Below are 26,989 nucleotides of genomic sequence, written 5' to 3' on the forward strand. Positions count from 1 at the left end.
CAAGAACATAGAATATCATGTTACCGAAAGGGCCGAGGACCTGGGACGGGCAGGAAACCAAGAACATAGAATATCATGTTACCGAAAGGGCCGAGGACCTGGGACGGGCAGGAAACCAAGAACATAGAATATTATGTTACCGAAAAGGGCCGAGGACCTGGGACGGGCAGGAAACCCAGAACATAGAATATCATGTTACCGAAAGGGCCGAGGACCTGGGACGGGCAGGAAACCAAGAACATAGAATATTATGTCACCGAAAGGGCCGAGGACCTGGGACGGGCAGGAAACCAAGACCATGGAATATCATGAAGAAACTCTATCACGTCAGCCGATTCTATACGTCAGCCGATCAAGATACAGTGGAACCTGGATTTTACAATATGCCTCTGGAGAAAGAAATTGTATCGTAAAATCGAGGTCCTCGATTTTACGATATAAAGGAAAATCTATTGAAAATATCGTTGTAGCGAGGTCGGGTTAATTATCGACTATAAAAATATAATAATAATGTTGTAACTAGACTGTACAGTTTCTGTAGTCTGTCAAGTCAAAAAATCGATTAACGTACAGTACAACGTGTGTGGTGTCTTGAGTTTTTCACTCTTTTTTAAAGATATAATCAGTAATATCGTTGTTTCGAGGTCGAAATTACTCTTGGGAGAACATATTTGCATCGTAAAACCGAGACATCGTTGTATCCAATATCGTTTTATCGAGGTAACTTCATAAACATTTCACTGAACTTTCGCGGGGAGAACGGAGCAAAACAATAACACGATGATGGGGGGAGGGTGGCTTAAGATAACACGGAGGGGGTGAGATAACACGATGATGGGGGGAGGGTGGCTTAAGATAACACAGAGGGGGTGAGATAACACGATGATGGGGGGATGGTGGCTTAAGATAACACAGAGGGGGTGAGATAACACGATGATGGGGGGATGGTGGCTTAAGATAACACGGAGGGGGTGAGATAACACGATGAAGGGGGGATGGTGGCTTAAGATAACACGGAGGGGGTGAGATAACACGATGAAGGGGGGAGGGTATCTAAAGATAACATGGAGGGGGTGAAATAACACGGTGATGGGGGAGGGTGGCTTAAGATAACACGGAGGGGGTGAGATAACACGATGATGGGGGGAGGGTGGCTTAAGATAACACAGAGGGGGTGAGATAACACGATGATGGGGGGAAGGTAGCTTAAGATAACACGGAGGGGGTGAGATAACAAGATGATGGGGGGATGGTGGCTTAAGATAACACAGAGGGGGTGAGATAACACGATGATGGGGGGATGGTGGCTTAAGATAACACAGAGGGGGTGAGATAACACGATGATGGGGGGAGGGTAGCTTAAGATAACACGGAGGGGGTGAGATAACAAGATGATGGGGGGAAGGTGGCTTAAGATAACACGGAGGGGGTGAGATAACAAGATTATGGGGGGAGGGTGTCTTTATTTTCTTGACCTTGAACTCTCTCATCACGCCAATCATCGCATCAAGATCCTCGTTCAGCTTGGCAACATTGGCCCTTTCGTCCAACAGAGGGGGACTTACCCTTCCGTTAGCAATGACAGCATTCTGTCCCGGCTTCAGCTTCAAAACAGATGACACAAACTTCTGATGTGACGTAAGCCTGTCAAGAAAACTTTTCTTGCTTTTCAGTTTGGCTTCTATGGCTTCAAGCTTTAGAGCCTGTCAAAGTTAACAAATAACATTGAAACAACATTAAAATAACATTAAAATGGATATAAAATATAAAGTTTGATGATAGTCATGCTCTTATACGCACGGATGCGTCACTTTAGTTGTTAATCATAGGCGTTGGGAATTGCTGAGGAGGGGAGGGGTGGGGGGGGTTAAGGCAGACGTCTTGTGACTGCCGATATTTTAATAAGAAAACCTCTTTTTTAGGTGTTTAGGGGGTAATGTTAGATGGTCATGCTTGGGCAAGGAGCTAGGCACTATTTCCTTGACCTTGAACTCTCTCATCACGCCAATCATCGCATCAAGATCCTCGTTCAGCTTGGCAACATTGGCCCTTTCGTCCAACAGTCTCTCCATGAAGGCTAGTATGGCAGGGTTCACGTGATCCTTGGAGCTCAGCACTGCTTCTACGGCTCTCGCAACGTACAGGTGACTCGCGGGCTCGGGGTGTCCAGGCTTCGTTGACGGGTTGTGGAGAAGTCCAACGCGAACATTGGCGGAGGATTTCTGGAAGTTAATAAATAAGATAAGCACACTTCAAAATTGCCTTTTGCACCTTGCAAGTCACATTTGTATTCCACATACGTCTTTTTTTCTGCGTAACTGAAAACATGTCCAGAGGAATAGACATTGTTTCTAATGTAACCGCGACCACAAAACAGGAATTCATCTCACCATTTGTTCAAATGCAGCTTTAACCAGGCGTCTACCGTCAAAACTAGCAAGATCCGCAACGATCCAACTGGTCAGCGGCTTCAAGCTTAGATCCTCACCCATGCGCGTGAAGTACTTCATACCACGTTCCACTGCTGTCACCATCTGCGCATGCCCAAGCTCTCCAAACTTGCTGTTGTCGTCAAGCGTGACGTCATCTCCCAGAGTGCCCCCTACCAGGTCAATAATGGGTCGGTCTGAAGCTTGGATAACGTCATTGAGTCGTTTGACGACGTTCGGCTTGGTCATGACGTAGTTGTAAATGTTGGTAAACTGGTTGATGTGACCCTGAGAACAATTACAAAGGAAATCTTCGTGAGTGGGATATCGCAAAGTTAAAAATATTTAAGACACAGGAAAGGAGGGGCGAGAAGCGCAGGTATTATGGGCTTTGCCCACCATCAAAAAGATACGCCCGAGAAAGCTTTTGTCTCGTAAATCGCTCTCTTTTCTTGCTATTTCTTTTTCCAAATTTTGGAGACTGGGTAAATCGAAGTAGTGAGTTCTCCAGGAAGCAGTCAGTTCTCCAGTCTGTTGGTGACGCTATGTGTCAGTGTGTTGTCTAGTACGTGTTATTTACCGTGAAGACGGCTTGCTGAATGGGCTGTGTCTGAGTCAGCATCTGGCGTATCACTGCTTCTTCCACGATATCAATATCATCACTCTTCAGTGGAACTCCATTGACAACCACCTGAAAAAACAGAACAGAGGGTCAAGACACACGTAGAGCGCGGGAGACTTTAAACATGTGACGTCACTTCCGGTTAAACTCCGGACGATAAACGAATCATTTCAAACGAGCGCGCGCTGTTTTGATTTTTCAAAATACTGTTTTCGTTGTTTGTGTTGAGGCTACACGCCTCGTGACTCCACAACATTTCGATTCTGAGGTGATGAATACCGTGGTGTTTAAGAGTACAACCAGAGAAAGCTATGAGAAATTTGCTCATATACTATTTTGGGGCATTCCTCGAGACCATAACTAGTGAGTATATATACTTTCCTGCATATATCACCTCCTGTTCCACTTGTATAATACGGCTGTATCTATACATATATATATATATATACATACATAAAATGATGGTTGAAGGCTTTCATAGAAAGGCTCAATACTCGAAAGTAGAGCGGTGTATAGTGTTGGTTTGAGAAAAATACAAACTACATAGGGAAACCTATGTAGTTTGTATTTTTCTCAAACCAACACTATATACATACATATATATCTATACATATATATATGTCCCACTTGTATAATACGGCTGTATCTATACATATATATACATATATACATATATATATATGTACATATGTACATATGTACATATGTACATACATACATACATACATACATACATACATACATACATACATACATACATACATACATACATACATACATACATACATACATACATACATACATACATACATACATACATACATACATACATACATACATACATACATACATACATACATACATACATACATATACACATATACACATATACACATATACACATATACACATATACATATATATATACATATACATATATATATGTATGTATAGATAAAGATATATATATATATATCTTGGTTTGTAGGAAAAAAAACACGCAAACTACCGTTTCATCTCTACAAGCCTGTTTCGTGGTTGCCCACTCATCAGGAGATGAGTGGGCAACAACTCATCTCCACTCATATCCGTCAACAAAAATGTTGTCTTAACCGAGAAATACCTATAGGTAGGTACCCTTTGTTTAGCTGTCAAAATCTGGTGGAAGGCAAAAGGTATCTATGTATCTATATGTATTTCTGGTTGGGTCAACATTTTTGTTAACGACTGTATGTATAGGGCATTCCTTGTTTCACAACACGTCCTGCTATAGATGCGTGAGGTACCTGCGGGGTGGTTTGAAAGCCTGTTCGGTCATGAAACCTCTTCCATGCTTTTCGGCCGTCGTCGTTTTCCGAATCCGGCCCGAGGATGTCATTTGCGTCGTCGGTACCGAACCAGGCTACGAGCTTGTCGTACACGGCTTTCGTGAGGACTTCATCGTCGAGCGAAGACACTTGGTTGTACAGCTAAAAGAAACAGTAACTCGTAAAGACGCAAGAATGGCGACATGAGAACCGTGTACCAATTTCCATATTTTTATCTATGAGCGCGGGATCTCACGAGAAAATTCTAATTAACCAACGCAGAATTTGAATAAGAATACTTTTAGGTATGTAAAGTAAAAAAAAAAACTCTACTCTCATTTCTAGTTGAGCCGTCTAGACCCAAAGGTGAATAACTGACCGTCCCGCCCCGACTCTTCTGTGAAACTTTTGTGAGTACTCGGCAGAGAAAAATACGGAAACGGTCTAATATGTGGTATCTCTGTTTCTAACCTGGACGAGCCAGTCGAGAGCCTGGCGCGAGTCTTTCTCGTTCTTCACGAAGTGGAAGGCTCGTGCGATGGCGACTCCCGCGTTTTTTTTCCTCGCGTCGGTCCCAGGCTCCGCGTCAGCCACCAGAACGAGGCCAATTCTACAGAAGAGAAGTCGAAATAAATTACTTTGAATGTTTTTGATAAAATCTATCCTTACAACTGAGCACAAATCAACATGGCGATAGGACATGTAAGAAAGCGAGGTTCATTTGCACATGCTCACTTATGCAAGCTCGATAGCCAATAACAATCGCTCAATAAATTGATTATCCCAGAGCCTTGTTCCTTAACGCTTCTTCCCCATTTACCTTTTTCTACAGTTTCTCCTTTCCATCCGTTTGCGCCTTCCCTCCGTTCACGCTTATCCTTTTTACGCTTCACCCCCTCAACGCTCCCCCCCCCCATAACACTTTGCCCCTTTTACGCTCTCCCCCTTTGCCCTTTCCCCCATTTTCGCTTCCCCCTCTTTACGCTTTTCTCCCTTTACGCTTTCCCCTTTTATGCTTTTCCCCTTTTTCGCTTTCCCCTCTTTACGCTTCCCCCCCTTCACACTTTCCCCCCTCCACGCTTTTCCCCTTCACGCTGGTGTACCATCCTCAGTGGCCAAATTTGTACTCACCTTGCCGGCATAGAAGCGCGAACGAACTCGTCTGCCGTCTTGATGAGTGCTACACTCGCGGGACTTACAGGATCCACAAACATCACCACGTGGAAAATATTCCTGGCAATGTACCGCAGCATTCCTGGAAATGTCGGCCTCAGGATCTCCTGGATATGAGACGGCCAGCTCGCATAGTGGCGATCGTTTTCCAAGTCATTGACGAACACTACTGAGTCATCCCGTGTGTCGAGGACATACGAGTCTCGCTCCTCAGACAAAGACATGACCGACAAGGCGGTCAGCGGTTCGCCCTTAGCTCCAAGGGAGGCAAGTTTATCAAGGACTGTCCACTCTTCACGTAAGATGTCCAATAACTCGAACGCATTCAAGTCGTCGATATCAACCATTCTTCCGTTAATGAACAGCGCGCTGTCCCCAACGTCTACTCCGACTTTTGAGAGTAATTTTTGGTTTTGTAGGACTTCTTTTCTTAACTCTGGCTTGACTTTTGTTTTGACTAGTGAGCGCGCAAGTTTCGGCACATTCTGACTTAAATCTCTGAGTACTTTCAAAGCGCTTCGAGGATCTGAACTGACGACTCGCTGCGCGGCCTGGAAACTAAGATCCTGGAGCTGCCAGACTTTTAAAGGAGCCATCTCGCGAGAGTTGTCCTTCAGATGGGATCGGAATTGATTCAACTGTTCAGTCAAGTGGGGGTGGAGCTTTTTGAGTTTGCCGAAGAGGAACCCCTCCACTTCGTCGTCGTCTTCTTTCTTGCTGGTGATCTTACTGTGTGAGGTATCCTCTTTCACCTTGGTGTCGTCCACTGCTTTGTACTCGGTCTTTTTTACAGCCAACTCCACGCCGTAACCAGAGAGACGGACTTTTTTCTGTAAAGGTTTCTGGGAGACAACAATTAGAAGTTTCTTATGTGACACAGGACAAACAAAGGGCAGAGACCAGTAAGTGATATCTTATGTGACACAGGACAAACAAATGGCAGAGACTAATAAGTGATATCATATGTGACACAGGACAAACAAAGGGCAGAGACAAATAAGTGATATCTTATGTGACACAGGATAAACAAAGGGCAGAGACAAATAAGTGATATCTTATGTGACACAGGACAAACAAAGGGCAGAGACCAATAAGTGATATTTTACGTGACACAGGACAAACAAAGGGCAGAGACCAATAAGTGATATCTTATGTGACACAGGATAAACAAAGGGCAGAGACTGATATCTGAGTTTACGTAAAGGGCTACGCAACAAGTTTTCCGACCAACCATTAGAGGGGAGACAGAGGTTTAGCCCCCAAAAAGCCTTGTAAGCCTTTATGGGTTTTTAGTTCTTCCACCTGATACTGAAGGAATGAATGAGTTCTTAGGGTAGCCATTGGGGAACTATTAACAAACTAGATGTGCCACCAATTAAGTAAGCCATTTATTACAAGAAGTGACAACCTAGTATAGGCATGAAAACAGCTCACAAAAATATGACAAAAGAAAAGCCCAGTAGGCAGGCCATCTATACCTTGTATCAACATCTCCCACGCTTACCTGCACAGTGGCCGTCTCTACCTTGTATCAACATCTACCACACTTACCTGCACATAGTGGCCGTCTCTACCTTGTATCAACATCTCCCACGCTTACCTGCACATAGTGGTCGTCTCTACCTTGTATCAACATCTCCCACGCTTACCTGCACATAGTGGCCGTCTCTACCTTGTATCAACATCTACTACGCTTACCTGCACATAGTGGCCTTCTCTACCTTGTATCAACATCTCTCATGCTTACCTGCACATAGTGGCCGTCTCTACCTTGTATCAACATCTCCCACGCTTACCTGCACATAGTGGCCGTCTCTACCTTGTATCAACATCTCCCACGCTTACCTGCACATACTGGCGCTACCTTGTATCAACATCTCCCATGCTTACATACACATAGTGGCCGTCTCTACCTTGTATCAACATCTCCCATGCTTACATACACATAGAGGCCGTTACTACCTTGTATCAACATCTACCATGCTTACCTGCACATAGTGGCCGTCTCTACCTTGTATCAACATCTCCCACGCTTACCTGCACATAGAGGCCGTCTCTACCTTGTATCAACATCTCCCATGCTTACCTGCACATAGTGGCCGTCTCTACCTTGTATCAACATCTCCCATGCTTACCTGCACATAGTGGCCGTCTCTACCTTGAATCAACATCTCCAATTCTTACATACACATAGTGGCCGTCTCTATCTTGTATCAACACCTACCACACTTATCTGCACATAGTGGCCGTCTACCTTGTATCAACATCTCCCACGCTTACCTGCACACAGTGGCCGTCTCTACCTTGTATCAACATCTACCACACTTACATACACAAAGTGGCCGTCTCTACCTTGCATCAACATCTCCTACGCTTACCTGCACATAGTGGCCGTCTCTACCTTGTATCAACATCTACCACACTTATCTGCACATAGTGGCCGTCTCTACCTTGTATCAACATCTCCCACGCTTACCTGCACATAGTGGCCGTCTCTACCTTGTATCAACATCTACCACACTTACCTGCACATAGTGGCCTTCTCTACCTTGTATCAACATCTACCACACTTACCTGCACATAGTGGCCTTCTCTACCTTGTATCAACATCTCCCACGCTTACCTGCACATAGTGGCCGTCTCTACCTTGTATCAACATCTACCACACTTACATACACATAGTGGCCGTCTCTACCTTGTATCAACATCTCCCACGCTTACCTGCACATAGTGGCCATCTCTACCTTGTATCAACATCTACCACACTTACATACACATAGTGGCCGTCTCTACCTTGTATCAACATCTCCCACGCTTACCTGCACATAGTGGCCGTCTCTATCTTGTATCAACATCTCCCACGCTTACCTGCACAGTGGCCGTCTCTACCTTGTATCAACATCTACCACACTTACCTGCACATAGTGGCCGTCTCTACCTTGTATCAACATCTCCCACGCTTACCTGCACATAGTGGCCGTCTCTACCTTGTATCAACATCTCCCACGCTTACCTGCACATAGTGGCCGTCTCTACCTTGTATCAACATCTACCACGCTTACCTGCACACAGTGGCCGTCTCTACCTTGTATCAACATCTACCATGCTTACCTGCACACAGTGGCCGTCTCTACCTTGTATCAACATCTCCCACGCTTACATACACATAGTGGCCGTCTCTACCTTGTATCAACATCTCCCACGCTTACCTGCACATAGAGGCCATTACTACCTTGTATCAACATCTCCCACGCTTACCTGCACATAGTGGCCGTCTCTACCTTGTATCAACATCTCCCACGCTTACCTGCACATAGTGGCCGTCTCTACCTTGTATCAACATCTACCACGCTTACCTGCACACAGTGGCCGTCTCTACCTTGTATCAACATCTACCACGCTTACCTGCACACAGTGGCCGTCTCTACCTTGTATCAACATCTCCCACGCTTACCTGCAAACAGTGGCCGTCTCTACCTTGTATCAACATCTCCCACGCTTACCTGCACATAGAGGCCGTCTCTACCTTGTATCAACATCTACCACGCTTACCTGCACATAGTGGCCGTCTCTACCTTGTATCAACATCTACCACACTTACCTGCACACAGTGGCCGTCTCTACCTTGTATCAAAATCTCCCACGCTTACCTACACATAGTGGCGCTACCTTGTATCAACATCTCCCACGCTTACCTGCACATAGAGGCCGTCTCTACCTTGTATCAACATCTCCAACACTTACCTGCACATAGTGGCGCAATATGTAATGTACTTTCCCTGCTATCGCCTTGGCAACCAGCATATCATGAAAAGCATTGAAGTCACTTGTTCCTATGAGGCCATGCAAGATGACAGTTATATCATTGCTATCGGAGTCTGTGTAGTGATGATCAAAGGGATAGCTGTCGGGAGCAGATCTATAAGAAAATCACAACATGAAAATACTAATACACATTTATATCTTGCTGGGAATCTAGAAACTTATATGGATGTCAGACTTACACTTTTTCTGCGGATGTAATCAGGCGTTCAGCTTCCTCTGTATTACATGTGACTTTCTTACCAATTTGAACAAAACTACTGCATTCAGAGATACCAGAAACCTCCTTGGAAACCTGAAATAACAATTGAATACAAATATTTATGGCATACAAGCTTATTGTTTAAATTGAGATTTCCATTTTCCTATTTTATTACCTTATTGAAGAGCTCTATTTTGGGTGAGTAATAACGCATTGATAGTGAGAATTGGAGGAGACTCAACCCATTGGAAGAAAGGAGTTTCCTTGCGTGTTGTAGAATACTATTGTACTTCTCTGAAAAAAAATAAAACAAGAATTCCCTAATAAATATAAAACACACTGCCTTATTTCTAGAAATTAAACTTCATATTTTCTTATTGAATTCTACAAAAAAGAATTGTGTTTAGTGAATTTTGCAACAGCATACTTCCAATAAAAATGTTGCAAGTGAAATTGAAAATATTGCTACATGCTTTAAGCCTTTTTGAAATCATAAAATCCTTAAAATTAAACTTCATTTTACATGTTTGCAATATTTGTGGGTGATATGGTTGGAGAGCTTACCTAAATCAGTTTTCTTTGTGTGAAGATCTCTAGATAGCTCTATAAATTTCCAGATTTTTTCTCTACTATCACTTGCTAAAAATTCACTGAAAAATAAACAAGGTGAAAAATGAATAAAGTTGTGTAGGCGGATGGGGGCGAAATACATAGAGGGCAGAGCGATGAATTAGGGGGCCACATACAAGTGACAGGTTCCCCCCAGCATTTTGTTTTATATCAAATAACAAAGCATCAAACTCATGTCGAGGCATTCTAATCAATACCCAGGCGAGTACAAAGGGGGTGCGGAGGGTGCACGCCCCCCCCCCCCCTTGGCGGCAAAAAAGAGGGTCATTTTTTATTAAGGAATCTTCAAATACTATGCTTATTCTCTATGATACCTATGACTGCGCACCCCCCCCCCTCGGCCAATCCTGGGTATGCGCCTGAATACCCTTAAAAAAATTGGATCTAGACCCGGTATCTGGAGGAGGAATCAAGGGCATATGAACATCACGGCTTCCAAGTGAACCTAGTGTTAGCACTGGGTCTCCCTCTCTACATCAAAATACAATTTTGGGAGGAATTTTTTTGGAGCTTAGCCACCCCCTGCCATATATTACCCTGCCCCTATTCATACCCTGCCCCTATTCATACCCTGCCCGTATTCAACCCTGCCCCTATTCATACCCTGCCCCTATTCATACCATGCCCCTATTCATACCCTGCCCCCATTCATACCCTGACCCCATTCATACCCTGCCCCTATTCATACCTAGCCTCTAATACCAATGGTGTCCAACTCCATTTAGAGTCTAGAGTTGTTATAACTGGTTTGGAGTCACCAGATGCCCTAGGAGTACAGCAGAAAGCAGCAACTGCCACAAGGAGCCAATGAATCTGCAGAATCCAAAGTAAATACTCAATAAAGCAAAACCTCATGTTTTGGGTTGTGACTTCGGTTGGGCCGAAAGTATTATATCTTAAGATAAGAAAGCCAACTATATACTATATAAAAAAGAGGTTTCGGTATATAGAGGAAGGGGATACTTAAACTCTCCGAAAAAGACATTCAACAAGCTTACGAGACGGTTGGAAATTATCTAAAAATAATTGCAATGACTGATATTTAGGCAATATAACTTGAAAGATGGGATGCGCGCTGTCATTTTGTTTCAAGAAATGACCCATTCATAACTTTTGAATTTGATTTTGAATGACATGATTTTGCCGGCTTTCAAAAATTCATATTTCCTACGACGGATTCCATTGTTGATTACAGTTCTTTTCCATATGAATCGCACGTAGCTATTTCACAAGGAAACTTGGTGTTTATTCGCAAAATAATAGTGTTCTTACCGTTGTGAAGTTTGATTTCCTCTTCGACTCCATACCGTCCGCCATCTTGGATTGGAAGGCCAATGCCGTGTAACCACGTCAAGTGCAACTCACAGGGGAGGGGGAGGGGTAAATGCTAAGTGAAAATGCCTTGATGTTTGATGCCTTGTAGCCTCCCTCGCAGGCGTTTTTAGGCAGGCGTCGCCTAAAAATGTTTGCATGGAAAGATACGTACCGCACAGAACAGAAAGTTGACATTTATTTAAGGTTCATTTTTAGAAATCTACCGTGCTAGCTGGTTATTCTGAAAGATTCAAAATGAAGAAGTAATGAATAACGACTTATTTTGGATGTCCCACAAATAGACATCTCTCGATATCTCCACGGTTTTATTGTGTTTTATCATGAGCTCATAAGTAGTTTGATAGTTTATAACAAGCCTGACCCTCCCCTCCACAATTCCCTCGAATGATTACTCAGTCCCTCGCGGTATAGCAGAACAGTTGTCATAGCAACGGACTGTTTCTCACAATATGGCGGCTGCCAGGCAATAACAGATTCACTCGACCAAACATGATTTGGAGCTAAATAATATCAAAGATCCGCGTATTCCAGGAGAAACAAGAAAAATAGACAAAGAATTAAAACAATAGAGAATCCATAAGCGCAGGGAAATGTCGGCAACAAGCAACGCAAGCCCTTTTGTGACAGGATTTTCAAGCCAATGTTTTCCAGTTCGGAGTTTGACAAATTATAAACGCGTCGACGAAGGTAAATCATCAATCCTTGTCATAAGATAGACTACATCAGTACTAGGAGTGCCAAATACTTCATTCTAGTTCTTATTTATTACCATATCATCTATTTTCTCGTCTGTTCAGTGAAAAAAAAATGTATTTTCAAGTTAGTTTCATGCTGATGTGTGATATTTTTGTCCAGGCGGAGCCTGGCTTGTGGCGTACCGCGCCGAGCAGCGAAGACGATTCAAAGCCGTACTGTGCAATGAGCCTGTCTCACCAACAGTACCATCAGAGAAACGACAGGAGAAGAAACCGAGCAGTCCTGATCTTACAACCGAGGAGACCAAACCTAAGAAATTGGATGGATTTTATCTGGTACATGGACAGTATTAAGACTTCTTAATTGGGTATTTTCCGAAAATATGTGACCCGGCTAGGGAAAACGTACACTAGAGAAAAAGCATTCGGGCTTTGAACGAAAAATATTGTGTGGATTATGCAGAATGCTTTTACGATATTCAGAATGATATCAGGTTTCAACGAGAAACGGTCTCCGATTTTCAAGATCGTTTCTCCGAAGTAAAGATCGTTTGTCCGAAGGCAATATCTTTCTTCCAAAGACAAGATTGTTCTCCTTAGTTTTTAAAATCGTCCATCATCAAGGTTAACACTCGAAGGCGAGAACGATTTTCAGATTTTCAAGATCGTTTATCCGAAGAAAGGGTCGGATTCACAAAGACAAAAAGTTTTTTGGGGGATTTGAAAATTGATTATCAGTGCGTTTATCGCGATGATTGTAATGGCAAATTATAAAAGATATTGATGCGCGAGTTAAATAGCAAGTGCAAAGCCATCATAGTTAAGTTGTGGTCGCCATTAACAATTCGTTGTTTTGAAAAGACAAGAAAAGATCAGGAGCCAACCCGCTTTCTTGATTTGCATAAGGCTAAAAAAAACAATTGTCAAACTTTACGGATCATGACTATCCTAGTGGCAAAAGAAAGCTGAGATATTGAGGACTCTTTTTAGAGAGGTCTGTTTGGTGCGCAAGTTTAGTAACAAGCGAGAACCGCCATATTGTTGTTGTCACCGTTAACATGTCATTGTATTGCAAATACAAATAGAGTCAACTCGCTTCCTTAGTTTGCATACGGCAAATATCAAGGACATTCTTCCAAACTTTAAGAGCATTCTTCCGAATTTCTAGAGACAATCTTCCGAATTAAGAATGTTCTCCCAAGCTTCAGGAGAACGATCTTCCGAATTTTAAGAGTATGATCTTCCAAAATTTCCGAATTTTAGAGAATGCTCTTCCTATCTTTAGAGTGTTTTTTCGAATTTGAAGAGAACTTCCAAATTTAAAAATTGTTCTTCCGATTGTGCCCTTGAACAAGATCGTTTTTGAACAATATAAAGAAGCAAGATCGTTCCCTCATTATTAACAATATCATTCCCTCATTTTAGAAAAAGCGTTCGTTGATCTTCCAGATTTGCCCAAAAACGTTTTAGGCTAGTGTACATTTTCCCTTGCCGGGTTACATGTACAGTACTACTACCATGGGTGGTATTTTGGAATTTCAAAAACATGGGAGGTTGCTGAGAATGGAATTCTTGAGGCATGGGTGGTTGATAATAATTTGAAATGCAAGCGGTTGTAGAAATCCCTGGAAAGGCATGATATTAAACTACAGTGTTGAAGAAAACGTAATTGCAGTCCAAGTCTTGCAAAGTTATTTCATCTGTTTATTTGATATAAAAGTGAAAAGACAACACAAGGGTTGCACAGAAGCATTACAGCTTTGGTAAACATGTTTATCTACTTGCAGATGAAGAAATTCTACTTGGAGGACCCGTCAGATTTGTGTTCTATCAAGGTCAGCGGTGAGGAGCTGAAAGAGGTGGGTGTAGTTATCACAGGGCTGGTGGCCACTAAATTATTATAGATTATTGGAAAAAAAAAGACTCCCAGACAGGCCTGTAGACAGTGGTACATCTATCCCCTCCCTTCCCCCCCCCAAAAAAGTGATGTGCCTCTATATATCTATGTATCTATCCCCGCCCTTCCCCAAAAAGTGATGTGTCTCTATATATCTATGTATGCCTGTGAATGCACTCTCTCTCTCCTCTGTGAATGCCACTGTTTTTACCATTCACTAAAACCTGATCACATCTGGCTTCATGTTTAGGCTGCAGGAGATGACTTTCTTTTGTTTGACAATGTGGTGCATGTCGATGTGGGCGATAACAACCTCCCTTTTGGTGAGTTGGTGACAGCAAGAAAACAACTACGGACATCTAGAATTGTTCATATAGCTTAAACTCTAATTGATTGTGGAAGGTTTTAGTATTTTCCATTTATTGTCCTACATGTGTGAATTCTTCTTCCATCCAACACATCTCTACTTCAGATTCAAACCACACCACAACTTAATATATATACCCCTGTTTTGTTCTTGTTAAGATGCATTCAAGAACTTCATATCTCTTCGTGAACTTGAGATGCCTTTAAACAACATCTCTGGTAATATACATCTTGAGACGTATGACTTTGGTCATCTTGAAAAGCTAGACCTGTCCTACAACAGGCTGACTGGAGCAGATATTCTGGCACTGGGCCTCATGGAAAATCTTAGAACACTTCACCTCACAGGTAAAGGATGGAAACTAATCCAATACATGATAATGATAGCAGTGGGCAACAGAGGATGATCAATACAGCTGGGATTCATTGTACTCTATCTTCTTTATTTACCCTGATGATATTCATTTATATTACTTTTACAGGGAATGAAATCAGGCGATTACCTATTGAAATGGCAAGGACTTACCGTACAATAACTGGAATAACTGCGTAAGTACCAACACTTACTGTACAATAACTGGAATAACTGCGTAAGTACCCCCACTTACCATACAATAACTGGAATAACTGCAAAAGTACCCCACTTACTGTACAATAACTGGAATAACTACATAAGTACCCCCACTTACCGTACAATAACTGGAATAACTGCGTAAGTACCCTACTTACTGTACAATAACTGGAATAACTACGTAAGTACCCCACTTACTGTACAATAACTGGAATAACTGCATAAGTACCCCCACTTACTGTACAATAACTGGAATAACTGCGTAAGAACCCCCACTTACTGTACAATAACTGGAATAACTGTGTAAGTACCCCACATACCGTACAATAACTGGAATAACTGCGTAAGAACCCCCATTTACCGTACAATAACTGGAATAACTGTGTAAGAACCCCCCTTATTATGCTAATAATTTGAGGCTGGATTGCTCTGAAGGAAATAAAGCAAGGTCTTTTCTGAAGCACAACCTGTGTCAGCTATGCTAACCACTTGACTATTCATAGCTGATAAATTCTTATCATTTGATGACCATATCTGGGAAGCTATGCTAACCACCTGACTATTCATAGCTGATAAATTCTGATCATTTGATGACCAGATCTGGGAAGCTATGCTAACCACCTGACTATTCATAGCTGATAAATTCTGATCATTTGATGACCAGATCTGGGAAGCTATGCTAACCACCTGACTATTCATAGCTGATAAATTCTGATCATTTGATGACCAGATCTGGGACAGTCGAGTCACAGGACAGGAAGGTGCGATTTAGCAGACTGGAGAATCTGTATCTTGATCACAATGAACTGACAGACACTTCAACATTTGCAAGCTTGGCTGGACTCAAGAGGTATATATTAGTGATAGTTATGATGATGATGCTGTTGATTATTATCAATCATTGTAAGTAAACTGGTGTTTGTGTAACTATTGATTTTACTTGTATATATTTGCAGGCTTAAGTACCTCAACCTTGAGCACAATGAGATTACTTCTATACCTCACCTCCGATTACTTGGGGCCCGGTTACGGCAAAGTGAAGACCTTGGCAGCAAGGGTGACCCCACAGAGCCTACAGAGTCTTCGCCTCAACAGGAGCATCCCGATGATGTCCAGGGTGTCAAGGAAGGTGCTGATGAAGAGAAGGAAGCAAGCGACAAAGAGTTTGAAATGCTTGATGAGGTTGATGAGATACTCAGTCGCACCATGCCTGGGAATGAGAAGGAGGAAGAAGTGGAAAAGATCGGTCTTCGTCCACATTCGAGTTCACTGACAGAGGATGCATCCCTTCTTGGTGAGTTATGCTTTATTATCAACAAAAAGCTATGCATTTTCTAGTCTCCTCTGCACCTGACCTAAGCTTCAGCCGGAAATTTTAGTCTGTGAGAGAGACATGCATTTCTTGGTACAGTGAAAATGATGTCATTGAAAAAAGCAAGGCTTGACTTTTTATCCAAGCCAATATAGCTAACAGCATATGTAGTTTTGTCAACAATTTATATTGACCTGAAAGTTGTTGATGATGTCGATATTTGTAATTGTTGTAGTGATGTTGATTAACATGTTGTTAATAATGGTTATGATGATTTTGTTGATGGTGATACTGAATCTTGATTTTGTTTATCAGGTGATAAATACCATCCACCCTTGCCATTTCCCTCCCTGCTTCACTTAAATCTGGCAAACAACATGATCTTTGAGGAAGAAGGATTGCTTGCCACCATGGGATGGCCGCTCCTGAGGGAACTGATCATCTGGGGCAACCCGCTAACAACTGCATTCAAAGGAGACCCCCCTGTCCTATCAATGCAGCTAGCGAGGATGAAGGGGGTCCGCATCTTCCGACAAAAACCTCCAGCCAAGAGACCAAGACCGCCTGTAAACCTTATGGCTAATGCAACTTATAGAAAGGTTAGTTTACCCACGGCAGGGACAAATAATAGAAAGGTTAGTTTACCCACGGCAGGGACAAATAAGAGAAAGGTTAGTTTACCCACGGCAGGGACAAATAATAGAAAGGTTATTTTATCCACGGCAGGGACAAGTAATAGAAAGGTTAGTTTACCCACGGCAGGGACAAATAATAGAAAGGTTAGTTTATCCACGGCAGGGACAAATAATAGAAAGGTTAGTTTACCCACGGCAGGGACAAATAATAGAAAGGTTAGTTTATCCACGGCAGGGACAAATAATAGAAAGGTTAGTTTACCCACGGCAGGGACAAATAATAGAAAGGTTAGTTTACCCACGGCAGGGACAAGTAATAGAAATGTTAGTTTATCCACGGCAGGGACAAATAATAGAAAGGTTAGTTTACCCACGGCAGGGACAAGTAATAGAAAGGTTAGTTTATCCACGGCAGGGACAAATAATAGAAAGGTTAGTTTACCCACGGCAGGGACAAATGAGCATGTCTAATGCTGTGGAGTTCGTTTCATCTCACGCTTTTAAGTGTTAGCAAAATGGTCTTTTTTTGTATGATACATGGTACATTTGCTAGTTGCTTGAGGATGGGACAGGAAAGTGTTAGCAAAATGGTCTTTTTGTATGATACATGGTACATTTCCTAGTTGCTTGAGGATGGGACAGGGTAGTAACTCCCTTGGGATCAAAATTGAGCTTAAGTTATAGTGAGAGCCATTTTTTTTTTATTTGGCAAGGCAAGGTTATCTGGATTTGGCTGCCTAAATGTTTTTATTTGTTGCTAATTTTTGTGAATGTAAACAAAACAAAAACAGAGAAATATTCTAGAAAAATGTACCACACCATTAAAACAAAATGAGTTTAGTATTTTAATAGAAAATGCTCAATATTATGTTATAGGTTCATGAGGCCTTGCCTGCAGTTCCAAGGAAACGCAACTTGCTCATGCTAGAAGGCCCACCTAAGCCTGACGCCATAGCATATGTTGGGCCACACCCACGACCTCTACCTCCCATCTCAGCACCTGCTGGCCTGGGCAGAGATAGTGAGCCGGCGACCCCCCGCAACCTTTCAACTGCCCCTGCAAAGTCCAGCAACACTCCCTGGCGTGTGCCCTCAAGGTCCCACAGTGTGACACCGAAATCACAGTACAATGAGGACGTGAGGGAGGACGTGAGGTCATCGGGAGAGCCTACACAGTTGCCAGGGGTGGGTGAGGATGACAGTCGACAGCACAGGCAGGCACAGGCAGCCCGTCAGACGCAGATGGACGAGGGCTTCTTTATGACCCAGGTATGCGGTTGATATAGAATATGGTCAAGTTGTTGAGAAACATGTCAGGCTCAACATATAGAATATGGTCAAGTTGTTGAGAAACATGTCAGGCTCAACATAAAGAATATGGTCAAGTTGTTGAGAAACATGTCAGGCTCAACATATAGAATATGGTCAAGTTGTTAAGAAACATGTCAATCTCAACATATAGAATATGGTCAGGTTGTTAAGAAACATGTCAGGCTCAACATATAGAATATGGTCAGGTTGTTGAGAAACATGTCAGGCTCAACATGTAGAATATGGTCAAGTTGTTGAGAAACATGTCAGGCTCAACATATAGAATATGGTCAAGTTGTTGAGAAACATGTCAGGCTCAACATGTAGAATATGGTCAAGTTGTTGAGAAACATGTCAGGCTCAACATATAGAATATGGTCAAGTTGTTGAGAAACATGTCAGGCTCAACATATAGAATATGGTCAAGTTGTTGAGAAACATGTCAGGCTCAACATATAGAATATGGTCAAGTTGTTGAGAAACATGTCAGGCTCAACATATAGAATATGGTCAAGTTGTTGAGAAACATGTCAGGCTCAACATATAGAATATGGTCAAGTTGTTGAGAAACATGTCAGGCTCAACATATAGAATATGGTCAAGTTGTTGAGAAACATGTCAGGCTCAACATAAAGAATATGGTCAGGTTGTTGGGAAACATGTCAGGCTCAACATATAGAATATGGTCAAGTTGTTGAGAAACATGTCAGGCTCAACATATAGAATATGGTCAAGTTGTTGGGAAACATGTCAGGCTCAACATAAAGAATATGGTCAAATTGTTGAGAAACATGTCAGGCTCAACATATTTGAAAACAACTTGACAGCTGCATAAAATGAAACTGAAATATACTATCATATATTATCACAATTATGGAACATCTTTGAATGTTTAATTAAGTGTGAATGAGAATTGAATCAGGTTAAGAAAAGCTATCGTTCAGAAAATTTGACTTCCTTAGACAATACTATTAGTGAGCCTTTACAGTAAAGCCGCCATGGTCCTCAACAGGTTGATGAACAAGAGGGTACACATCAAACAGAGCAACCCAAGGAGCATCGCAAACGGAAATCCCGGCGGGCAAAACATGAGCATCCAAACAGACCATTCAGCGTTGAAGCAAAGTACAAAGGCTTTGAGGACTTGTTAGACGTTGATGAAACAGACCGTGAGGTTATCATCCCGAAAGATATCCAGGGCAGCATCCGCTCACTGCACTTTGCCCTGGCGCACCCACTCATCTTCACTGACTCTCAAGGAAACTACAAGGAGACAGACTCAAAGACAACTAAGGTAATATAGAATAACATATACACGAGTAGCTATCCCTCGACCTTCAAAAACCTCTTTTCTAAATAAAAGAGTCGCCTTCTCCACCCTTGCAAAGTCTTTTAGCATTATTCACCCTGGCATAGTTTTTTTTCCATTAAGATATTTATACCTACACCCTTGCATAGTCTTTTTGCATTAAGATATACCTACTTCACCCTTGTATAGTCTTTTTGCGTTAATAGAATCAAAAAGCCCAAATTGTCGTGATCTCGTACCATAACAATAAATACAATACACCAAAAACTGGAATTCGATTCTGCCAAATTTTCGTCTTTAATAAGACTTCTTCAGGGCAGACTCTGCCCTGAAGAGTCGAATTCCAGTTTTTGGTGTATTGTCTTTTTGCATTAAGATATTAATGCCCTACTCTGCCCTCCCCAAGTATTTTTGTGTTAATATATTTATCTCTATTCATCTCTACCCTCGCCCCAGCAAACCTGGCTATACCCTTATCTAATCCTGAAAGAAAGGGATGTTCAGTGCTTTTTTTAGATCTTTGAGAGACAATTTTCACTTGTTCATTTTTTTTCTCTCTTATTCAAAATGCTTGTAATTTTACATCATCAGGTAAGCGAAGTCTTGCCAAAGCCATCCAAACAGAACAAGGTGGCGCAACTCGGAGAAATCCTAGACAAAATGCGGGTCCAGTCCAAGACAGTGGAGTCCAACCTTGGTAAATCTTCATCAATATTGATATGTAGCATGCGTTTTCAAGTCTAGTCACACCCAAACACTGCTGCGGGCAACATCTTGTAGCTGCAACACAAAATAGTTGAGAAACGTATTATTTCGCCATCTACAAAATTTGCTGAACCCTAAGCTTAGGGGTTGCACAAGGTTATTAAACACTTAGGTGTAAGAAGTATGTCGAAGGCTACATGTCATGGGCTACTGTACAGACAGACAGACAGACAGACAGACAGACGGACGGACGGACGGACGGACGGACGGACGGACAGACAGACAGACAGACAGACAGACAGACAGACAGACAGACAGACAGACAGACAGACAGACAGACAGACAGACAGACTGTAGAGTACCAGTGAGTAAGGACGATGGTCCTGTATAAAGCCATTTATCTAATGATTATCTAAATATATCTTTTTTTCTTTGTAGAAAAAGTGTTGAGCAATTACAGCAAGGATCCAATACTTAGACAGCAGTTTCCAAAAGCAAAGACGCTTCTAGGAGAGGTAAGGGAGTGTTTATTAAATACCCTTTTGACTCAGGACACCTTAAAATTTCAGTGTGAAAAACGGATCTGGGCGTTTTAGAACAGAACAAATAGATTAATCTGGACACAGAACAGAGTGATCTGGACAGGAATCAGACATTTTCCTTTTGATCTCGTTTTCAGGTACAAAAGAAATACAACGAGGTCCGCGTAGCCTCGCTTCGATCAAACGCCACGGCACGTGACTTGGTAAAGGTGGAAAACAATGACCCTCCACGAGTGGACTCGGAGGATTTGGACGCCCTACCGCCCGATTTCCTCGAAGAAGAAAAAGAAGTCCTGCAAGAACTTAGAAAATTTAAAAAGAAACTAGACACCAGAATCTAGAGTTATATTTTACCGAGTTTTCTAGAGAAAAATCAAAATGCATTTCACAAAAGTGTACATAAATATGATAGATTATTTAATAAACTTTCATACCATTACTCAGAACCTCGAGGAAGTGTGCAATATTGGTTACCAATTTGACCCAAAGAGCTTTTCCTACTACAATAATAAACGATTGCTTACGTACAATAGAATCAAACTAGATCAAATGAATATATCTTTTAATAACTAGTGCGTACTCCAAGTAGGTATCCTCGGGGACCCAGGGCGACGCGGGGACTGAAGACGAAAGAGAGAGGGGAAAAGACGAAAAAACTGCTCTGTAAGCGCTATTCCCAAAAAGGGGTTCTAATCCAATTCTAATCCTGACATCACTGATTGGCAGAAACAGTCTCGAAATTTACATATTAAGAGGGAAAAGAAAAACCATACGCTTGCTAAACATAACACAATATTTTGGGAAAATTATATTGAAAGGCTTAAGAGTTCTCGATAATTTGATGAGTCAAGTTTGATGGATTTTACTTGAACTGTTTATTAATAACCTCTGATGAACAAAATAATTCTGATCTAGAAATCAAGCGCATCCGAAATGAGTCTGAGCCTCGTCAAAGACTACAAGTACTACGCTTTTTCTGCGGTATATTTCGTGTCGCAATGATGCACGAAATCGTTCATTTCAAACTAGCCTACGTGTAGCCGCTGACTCGCGAAAATATCTCCATCCCTTCTCTTCCCCCCCCCCCCCCCCCCCCCCAACGAGGGGATTCGAAATTCCAGGGGTTGGGTGGAGGGGGTGTCAAACGCCCAGGAATTTCCAGGGGGAGGGGGGTAATCATTCGTAGCGAAAAATCCGGAGGGTCTGGTTGGTGAGAAACGCGAGTCTACTCAAAGTACATAACGAAGGCCAATGTATCCTTTGTTAGTCTATTTGACAATAAAAAATGCAATAAACGGTTAGATATTGAAGTCTTCTTGGATAAGGACGTTAAACCGTAGGTCCCGTCTTTCCAATACTACACTAATCTGACCCGGATAGAACCGCTGAGGACGCACGTAGAAACCCTGGCAGTCACCACCCTCAATGACAAAACTTACATTACTAACACACACTTATGATTGTTAACTGCCTTGCGAAGTCTGTTATTGAGGGGGGGGGGGGGGGTACAACCTGTTGTACCACCATAGCCCTGGGTGATTATAAATGTTATACCACCATAGCCCTGGGTGACTATAAATGTTATACCACCTAGCCCTGGGTAACTATAAATGTTGTACCACCATAGCCCTGGGTGACTATAAATGTTGTGCCACCCTATGGTGACTATAAATGTTATACCACCATAGCCCTGGGTGACTATAAATGTTATACCACCATAGCCCTGGGTGACTATAAATGTTATACCACCATAGCCCTGGATGATGGCAATATGGGGAAGGAAAAATATTGTTGTTATAAAACCTTCTAGCTTCCATAGACACATAATTCTGTATGCATTTTTCTAGCTCATAAAGCTTTCCCATGGCAGCCCAGAGGGGGGTTTAAACAACCTAAACCCTCCCCCCTAGATCCGCTACTGGTGGCCACTGTCTTTTAATCAGTTCTATTGTGTCTGTACTTTTTCAAACTTATTCACACACTTTGATTGTGCATAAAGGGCCATGGTTTACAGAAGACAGACATAAGTCATTCTGAACAACAACACCTTTCGCTTTGGTCCTGTAATCATGAACGTGTCTGTGATAATAGGAGATACTGATTTATTTGCATTACTTTCCAGTTCGTCCTCAATAGCGGCATGTTCATAGGCAAGAGTTGACTTTACACTGAAAGAGTCATAAGGCTTTCTGTCAGCCGCCATGTTGTTATCCTAATACCAAGTGAAGAAAAGTATCCATTTCCATCCGCTGTTTTAGGGAAGCTAAGATATTGTTGAGATCGAATTTGGTGAATGAGGTATAAAGATTTGTTTTTAGATGGTTATTTGTGGATATCATAATTTATTTTGTCTTCAAATGAAAACAATAACAAAGGTGTTTCTGTCTAGGGCTCTTTGAGAGTGGCCGACTAAAAAAAACATCCACATGCATAACTGATGAGGTATACCTCTCTAACAGTATTGTAATTGATCATTAAGGCCTCACGCGGAAATTGAGCTGAAAAAACTGAAGACCAATCATGCCGATATATTGCGCAAAAAAGCATCCGCTTCCATCAGCAAATTCACGAGATCTCTTTATACAAAAATATCTTTTGTAAAAGTCCCAATGTTACGGCGGAATTCTGTTTTCGTTTCTCATGGTCTTCTTTTTGTCAATTGTTTGCTTTGCGTATTGTTTTACTAGCCTTTGTTCTTTGTGTTCCATCGTACTTAGCTCATTAGTCATTTCTACTGGTTATACCTAGTATTGCGTTTTATGTAAATCTCTGATCAGTTTTGGTCAGCGCTCAGCAGAGTACGCCACCGTTAAGGTAATATTATTTTATTTTATCTTGTAATCTCCCGTTCGTTAATTGATAAAGTCGTCACAGGGTCGTCAAAAAGCTCAAGAGATCTGCGCATCTGCAATCTGGACGCAAAAGAACTGAACTTTGAAACAGATCTTAATTACTTCGAAACGATGAAAAAGATTGTCATGCGCCTTCCAGTACACATGCAAGCCAAGTGGGCGGTAGAATCTAGGAAGTTCATCGAGGTGAGGTTAGATCCAACATTTATTAAGCTCAGAATATTTCCTTTTCTGGAAAACAAAAACATTGAAACAACCAATCACAGATCAAATTGTAAGATGACGTCATAACATCGCTGGACCTAAGTAAAAAAACATGGCGGCCATAGAGAGAGACGAGAATAAGAGCATAAAACAGTATCTTTCTGCTTTTTGGTAGGGTTTTAGACGTATCAAAACTTGAAAGACTTGTAGAAAAGCCTTTGGGCGCAAAGATGTGGTAAAAATGAATGTTTCGAATGGCTATGTTCGGCGGGAAAGTCCGATTCGCTATAGTCAATAGATGACGGCGAGGATGATGGTCATCACGAAAGAATTACAGCTTGGAAGCGTAATTATACTGGAATTCGAAGGCACACTTAACGGTGGACAAGCAGGCATGGATTCTTGACCCTGACGTTGACTACTCAGTACTGCAAATGGTTTTCGTTGCTATGACTTGATAGCCGAAAGGCTGAATGGGCTTAGTATTTATATGCCTTGAAGGTTAGAGGGATAATTGCCCAGGGGGGGGGAGGGGGGCAGTATTCAGTTATAAACATTATGGAATGGTCCAACAGAGCTCAAAATGTCATACACCCAAAAAGGATGGAAACTTGCCACCCCCAAAATACACAAGCCTGTTGGTAAAATGTGCAATCCCAAAGAAATGCAGTGGACACATGTTATGTTGTAAATGTTTTTACAGCATATGTATAATGCAATATGTCTTGAAAACAAATCATTTTCATGAGCTTATCATTCTTCTCCTAAACAATTTTACTCCAACAGAATTCTAATGATTTTAATTCTTTCTGGTGGAAAATTTTCAGTCAGAGTAAATGGGAGTAAAGTGGAAACAATTTGTCCAATCATACAATTTTTACAATCAAGCACCATACATAAAAGTGATGTGAAATAATCATAGATACCCTCTCATTTCAAAATTCCATTGCACCTTTTGAATGCACAATATGCTGTGTCTTATATTATGTTTTAGTGTGAATTAAAAAACCCAAAAGTATAATACTGTGTTAGCTCTGGGGATTTAATACATAGAAACTTTTTAACCAACCTTCATCCATGCTCTTGGTTTATACTCGGATCATAACAGGAGTAGAAAACCCTTCCCTCACTAGAAAACATGTTATTACTAGAAAACCTATTTTCAACAAGGGGTCCATGGACAGAGGCTGGGGTGCAAATCTCCGTTAACTTTGAAAGCCATATAATCTCATACCATTTTTCCACCAAGCAGCGTTCATTAAGCATTGTCTTTGTAAATACGAAGGGGGTCCCCCTATTTTCTTGACAGTGCTACAGAACTGGGGGGTCAGTTTGTAACCATACTTTCAAAAAGTGTAATATTCACATAACACATAGCTTGAACAAATAAAACAAATATTCAAAAAAAAAATAGTATAAGTTTTTTTTATCACTAAGAGTGGAATACAAAGGAGAAAATTCAATGATCTCTCTGTCCATCCTTATATATTTACTTATCTTCATCTTCTTTGCCATGTTCAATATCTGAAATAAATTTGATTTATAGAGTACAGTAGATTTTTATTTATGATGGCCTTATTGCAGAGGAGCCAACTGAAACTCACACGCTAATTTTATTTTATTTTTACTCAATTTAGCTATTTATAATAAACTTTGGCAGCGCTGTATAAGATTTCTGGTTTTAAAATCAGTCAGAAAAGGCAAAAACAGATGGCAATAAGTACGGCTAGGCTAGCTATCAAGCAAAACAGTCCACTTGACAGTGTAGGGAGGGCCCTTGTTTCCTATACTTATGTCGGTGATGTGCAGAGCTCAACATGATATTGTTTAAAGAAACCAAACGTTCCAGCAACTGTCGTCGCGTCCCATATGGAGACATACCGATTTCGAAAGCTGCAGAACTCCTTATTCTCAGAATAATTTTTTCTAAGCCCAGAAAAATTATTGTATAGATATCTTGTCAAATTTCTACATGTGTTTGGGTTCGAAATCGGTCAAACATGGCGCTGCTGAGCTTCAATTCCCTTCAAATAAATACTCACCATCTTCCATATTTTTACTCCATCGCTTCAAAGCCTTGCACGAGATATCTTGGAAAGACACTGGCTGCTTTAAAATTGCAAAAATCGACGGGAAAAAGCTTTTAAAGCGAAAAATATATCTTCCCGGCGGTAAAAGGCGAGGGGCTTGAATGATGACGTCATAACCCATTTAGGCCGCCATATTTGTGTTTCCAGAAAAGGAAATATTCTGAGCTGTTAATTAAGAGCGGCACAGTAGGTCGACAAAGGGTCGGAAAATCAGTCTTCGATTTGGATGAAACTTGGTCAACTGAAAGGGGTTAAAAGATGGATTAACACACGAGCATTCAATTGAGTCCTAACAATTTTGTTGTCAAGGTTTTTTATCCGGAAGTTTGACCCTAAGAGGGCAAAATGTGGCACTATTGAAGGGGCAGTTTTTAGGGTATTTTGATCGTCAATCAACGCACGGCGTTAAAGGAACGAATTATATTGAGAATATTTTCAAATAAGCATTATTTCAACTTCTAGGAAATGTGAATGTTTTTACCATGTGCAAAAAAACGGTCGTCCTACATGGAAACAGTGTCCACAGTGCCCACCCTTGGTAGTGCCATTTTCCCTAGACACAATTGGCTTTACAGCCTGTGTCCAACAGTAACAACTCAAAACTGCTATTGGTCTGCAAAGAACACATGCTAATGTGCTCGAAAATTGACAAATATTTCTGGGCGCGTCACTTTTGAGCTTATGGAGGACCTTTACTTTGGGCTATTTATGGTAACCCTCTTCTATTGGGGTCTGGAAACGAGTCACTGGAAATCAAAAATTTAGTCTTATTTCATGAAAGGAATCCCAGTGGGACCAAAATAGCATCCAACATCAGAAATGCTAACCATGATGTATAGTTTGTGCACTGCCTTAAAGCGGAGCCAGCGTTTTCATGAAGACCCTGTATAGTATGCTCGCGATAGGCTAAGATACCCGGGTTACTGGGTACTTTATAGGCTTGTGGGTGCAATCTTGAGGAGACCATACTGGATGGATGG

At 41.6% G+C, this 26,989-nt stretch overlaps 2 protein-coding genes and 1 non-coding gene across 4 annotated transcripts in view; 1 reads left to right on the plus strand and 2 right to left on the minus strand.

Annotated features, from left to right (window-relative positions):
- Nucleotides 1-11,562, minus strand: part of LOC5502734 (UDP-glucose:glycoprotein glucosyltransferase 1) — a 29,659-nt gene extending 18,097 nt beyond the window's left edge. For both annotated transcript variants that reach the window (XM_048732658.1, XM_048732659.1), the window contains exons 1-13: nucleotides 11,458-11,562; nucleotides 10,874-10,998; nucleotides 10,120-10,205; nucleotides 9,731-9,849; nucleotides 9,536-9,648; nucleotides 9,276-9,450; nucleotides 5,490-6,373; nucleotides 4,830-4,968; nucleotides 4,338-4,520; nucleotides 3,010-3,120; nucleotides 2,391-2,717; nucleotides 1,986-2,222; nucleotides 1,566-1,703 (exon numbers count right to left, since the gene is read on the minus strand). In XM_048732658.1, the coding sequence (XP_048588615.1) occupies nucleotides 1,566-1,703; nucleotides 1,986-2,222; nucleotides 2,391-2,717; nucleotides 3,010-3,120; nucleotides 4,338-4,520; nucleotides 4,830-4,968; nucleotides 5,490-6,373; nucleotides 9,276-9,450; nucleotides 9,536-9,648; nucleotides 9,731-9,849; nucleotides 10,120-10,205; nucleotides 10,874-10,998; nucleotides 11,458-11,502 (2,682 nt within the window). In that variant the 5' untranslated portion in view covers nucleotides 11,503-11,562. The remainder of the gene's footprint in view (nucleotides 1-1,565; nucleotides 1,704-1,985; nucleotides 2,223-2,390; nucleotides 2,718-3,009; nucleotides 3,121-4,337; nucleotides 4,521-4,829; nucleotides 4,969-5,489; nucleotides 6,374-9,275; nucleotides 9,451-9,535; nucleotides 9,649-9,730; nucleotides 9,850-10,119; nucleotides 10,206-10,873; nucleotides 10,999-11,457) is intronic.
- A 378-nt stretch (nucleotides 11,563-11,940) lies between these two features.
- LOC116610244 (X-ray radiation resistance-associated protein 1) lies at nucleotides 11,941-21,309 on the plus strand. Its single transcript, XM_032371033.2, has 14 exons — nucleotides 11,941-12,207; nucleotides 12,376-12,551; nucleotides 14,003-14,074; nucleotides 14,363-14,435; nucleotides 14,638-14,826; nucleotides 14,961-15,027; nucleotides 15,780-15,899; nucleotides 16,006-16,343; nucleotides 16,677-16,960; nucleotides 17,873-18,265; nucleotides 19,320-19,601; nucleotides 20,208-20,313; nucleotides 20,760-20,836; nucleotides 21,001-21,309. The coding sequence occupies exons 1-14, from the start codon at nucleotides 12,111-12,113 to the stop codon at nucleotides 21,202-21,204; spliced, it is 2,478 nt and encodes an 825-aa protein (XP_032226924.2). The 5' UTR covers nucleotides 11,941-12,110; the 3' UTR covers nucleotides 21,205-21,309.
- On the minus strand, nucleotides 19,683-26,188 carry LOC5500280. Its single transcript, XR_007313797.1, has 2 exons — nucleotides 25,962-26,188; nucleotides 19,683-20,396 (listed from the first exon to the last, which is right to left on the minus strand). It is a non-coding gene; the product is annotated as an uncharacterized LOC5500280 (transcript).
- Nucleotides 26,189-26,989: the final 801 nt, after the last annotated feature.

Source organism: Nematostella vectensis, chromosome 9 (assembly GCF_932526225.1).
Source record: "Nematostella vectensis chromosome 9, jaNemVect1.1, whole genome shotgun sequence".
NCBI lineage: Eukaryota > Metazoa > Cnidaria > Anthozoa > Actiniaria > Edwardsiidae > Nematostella > Nematostella vectensis.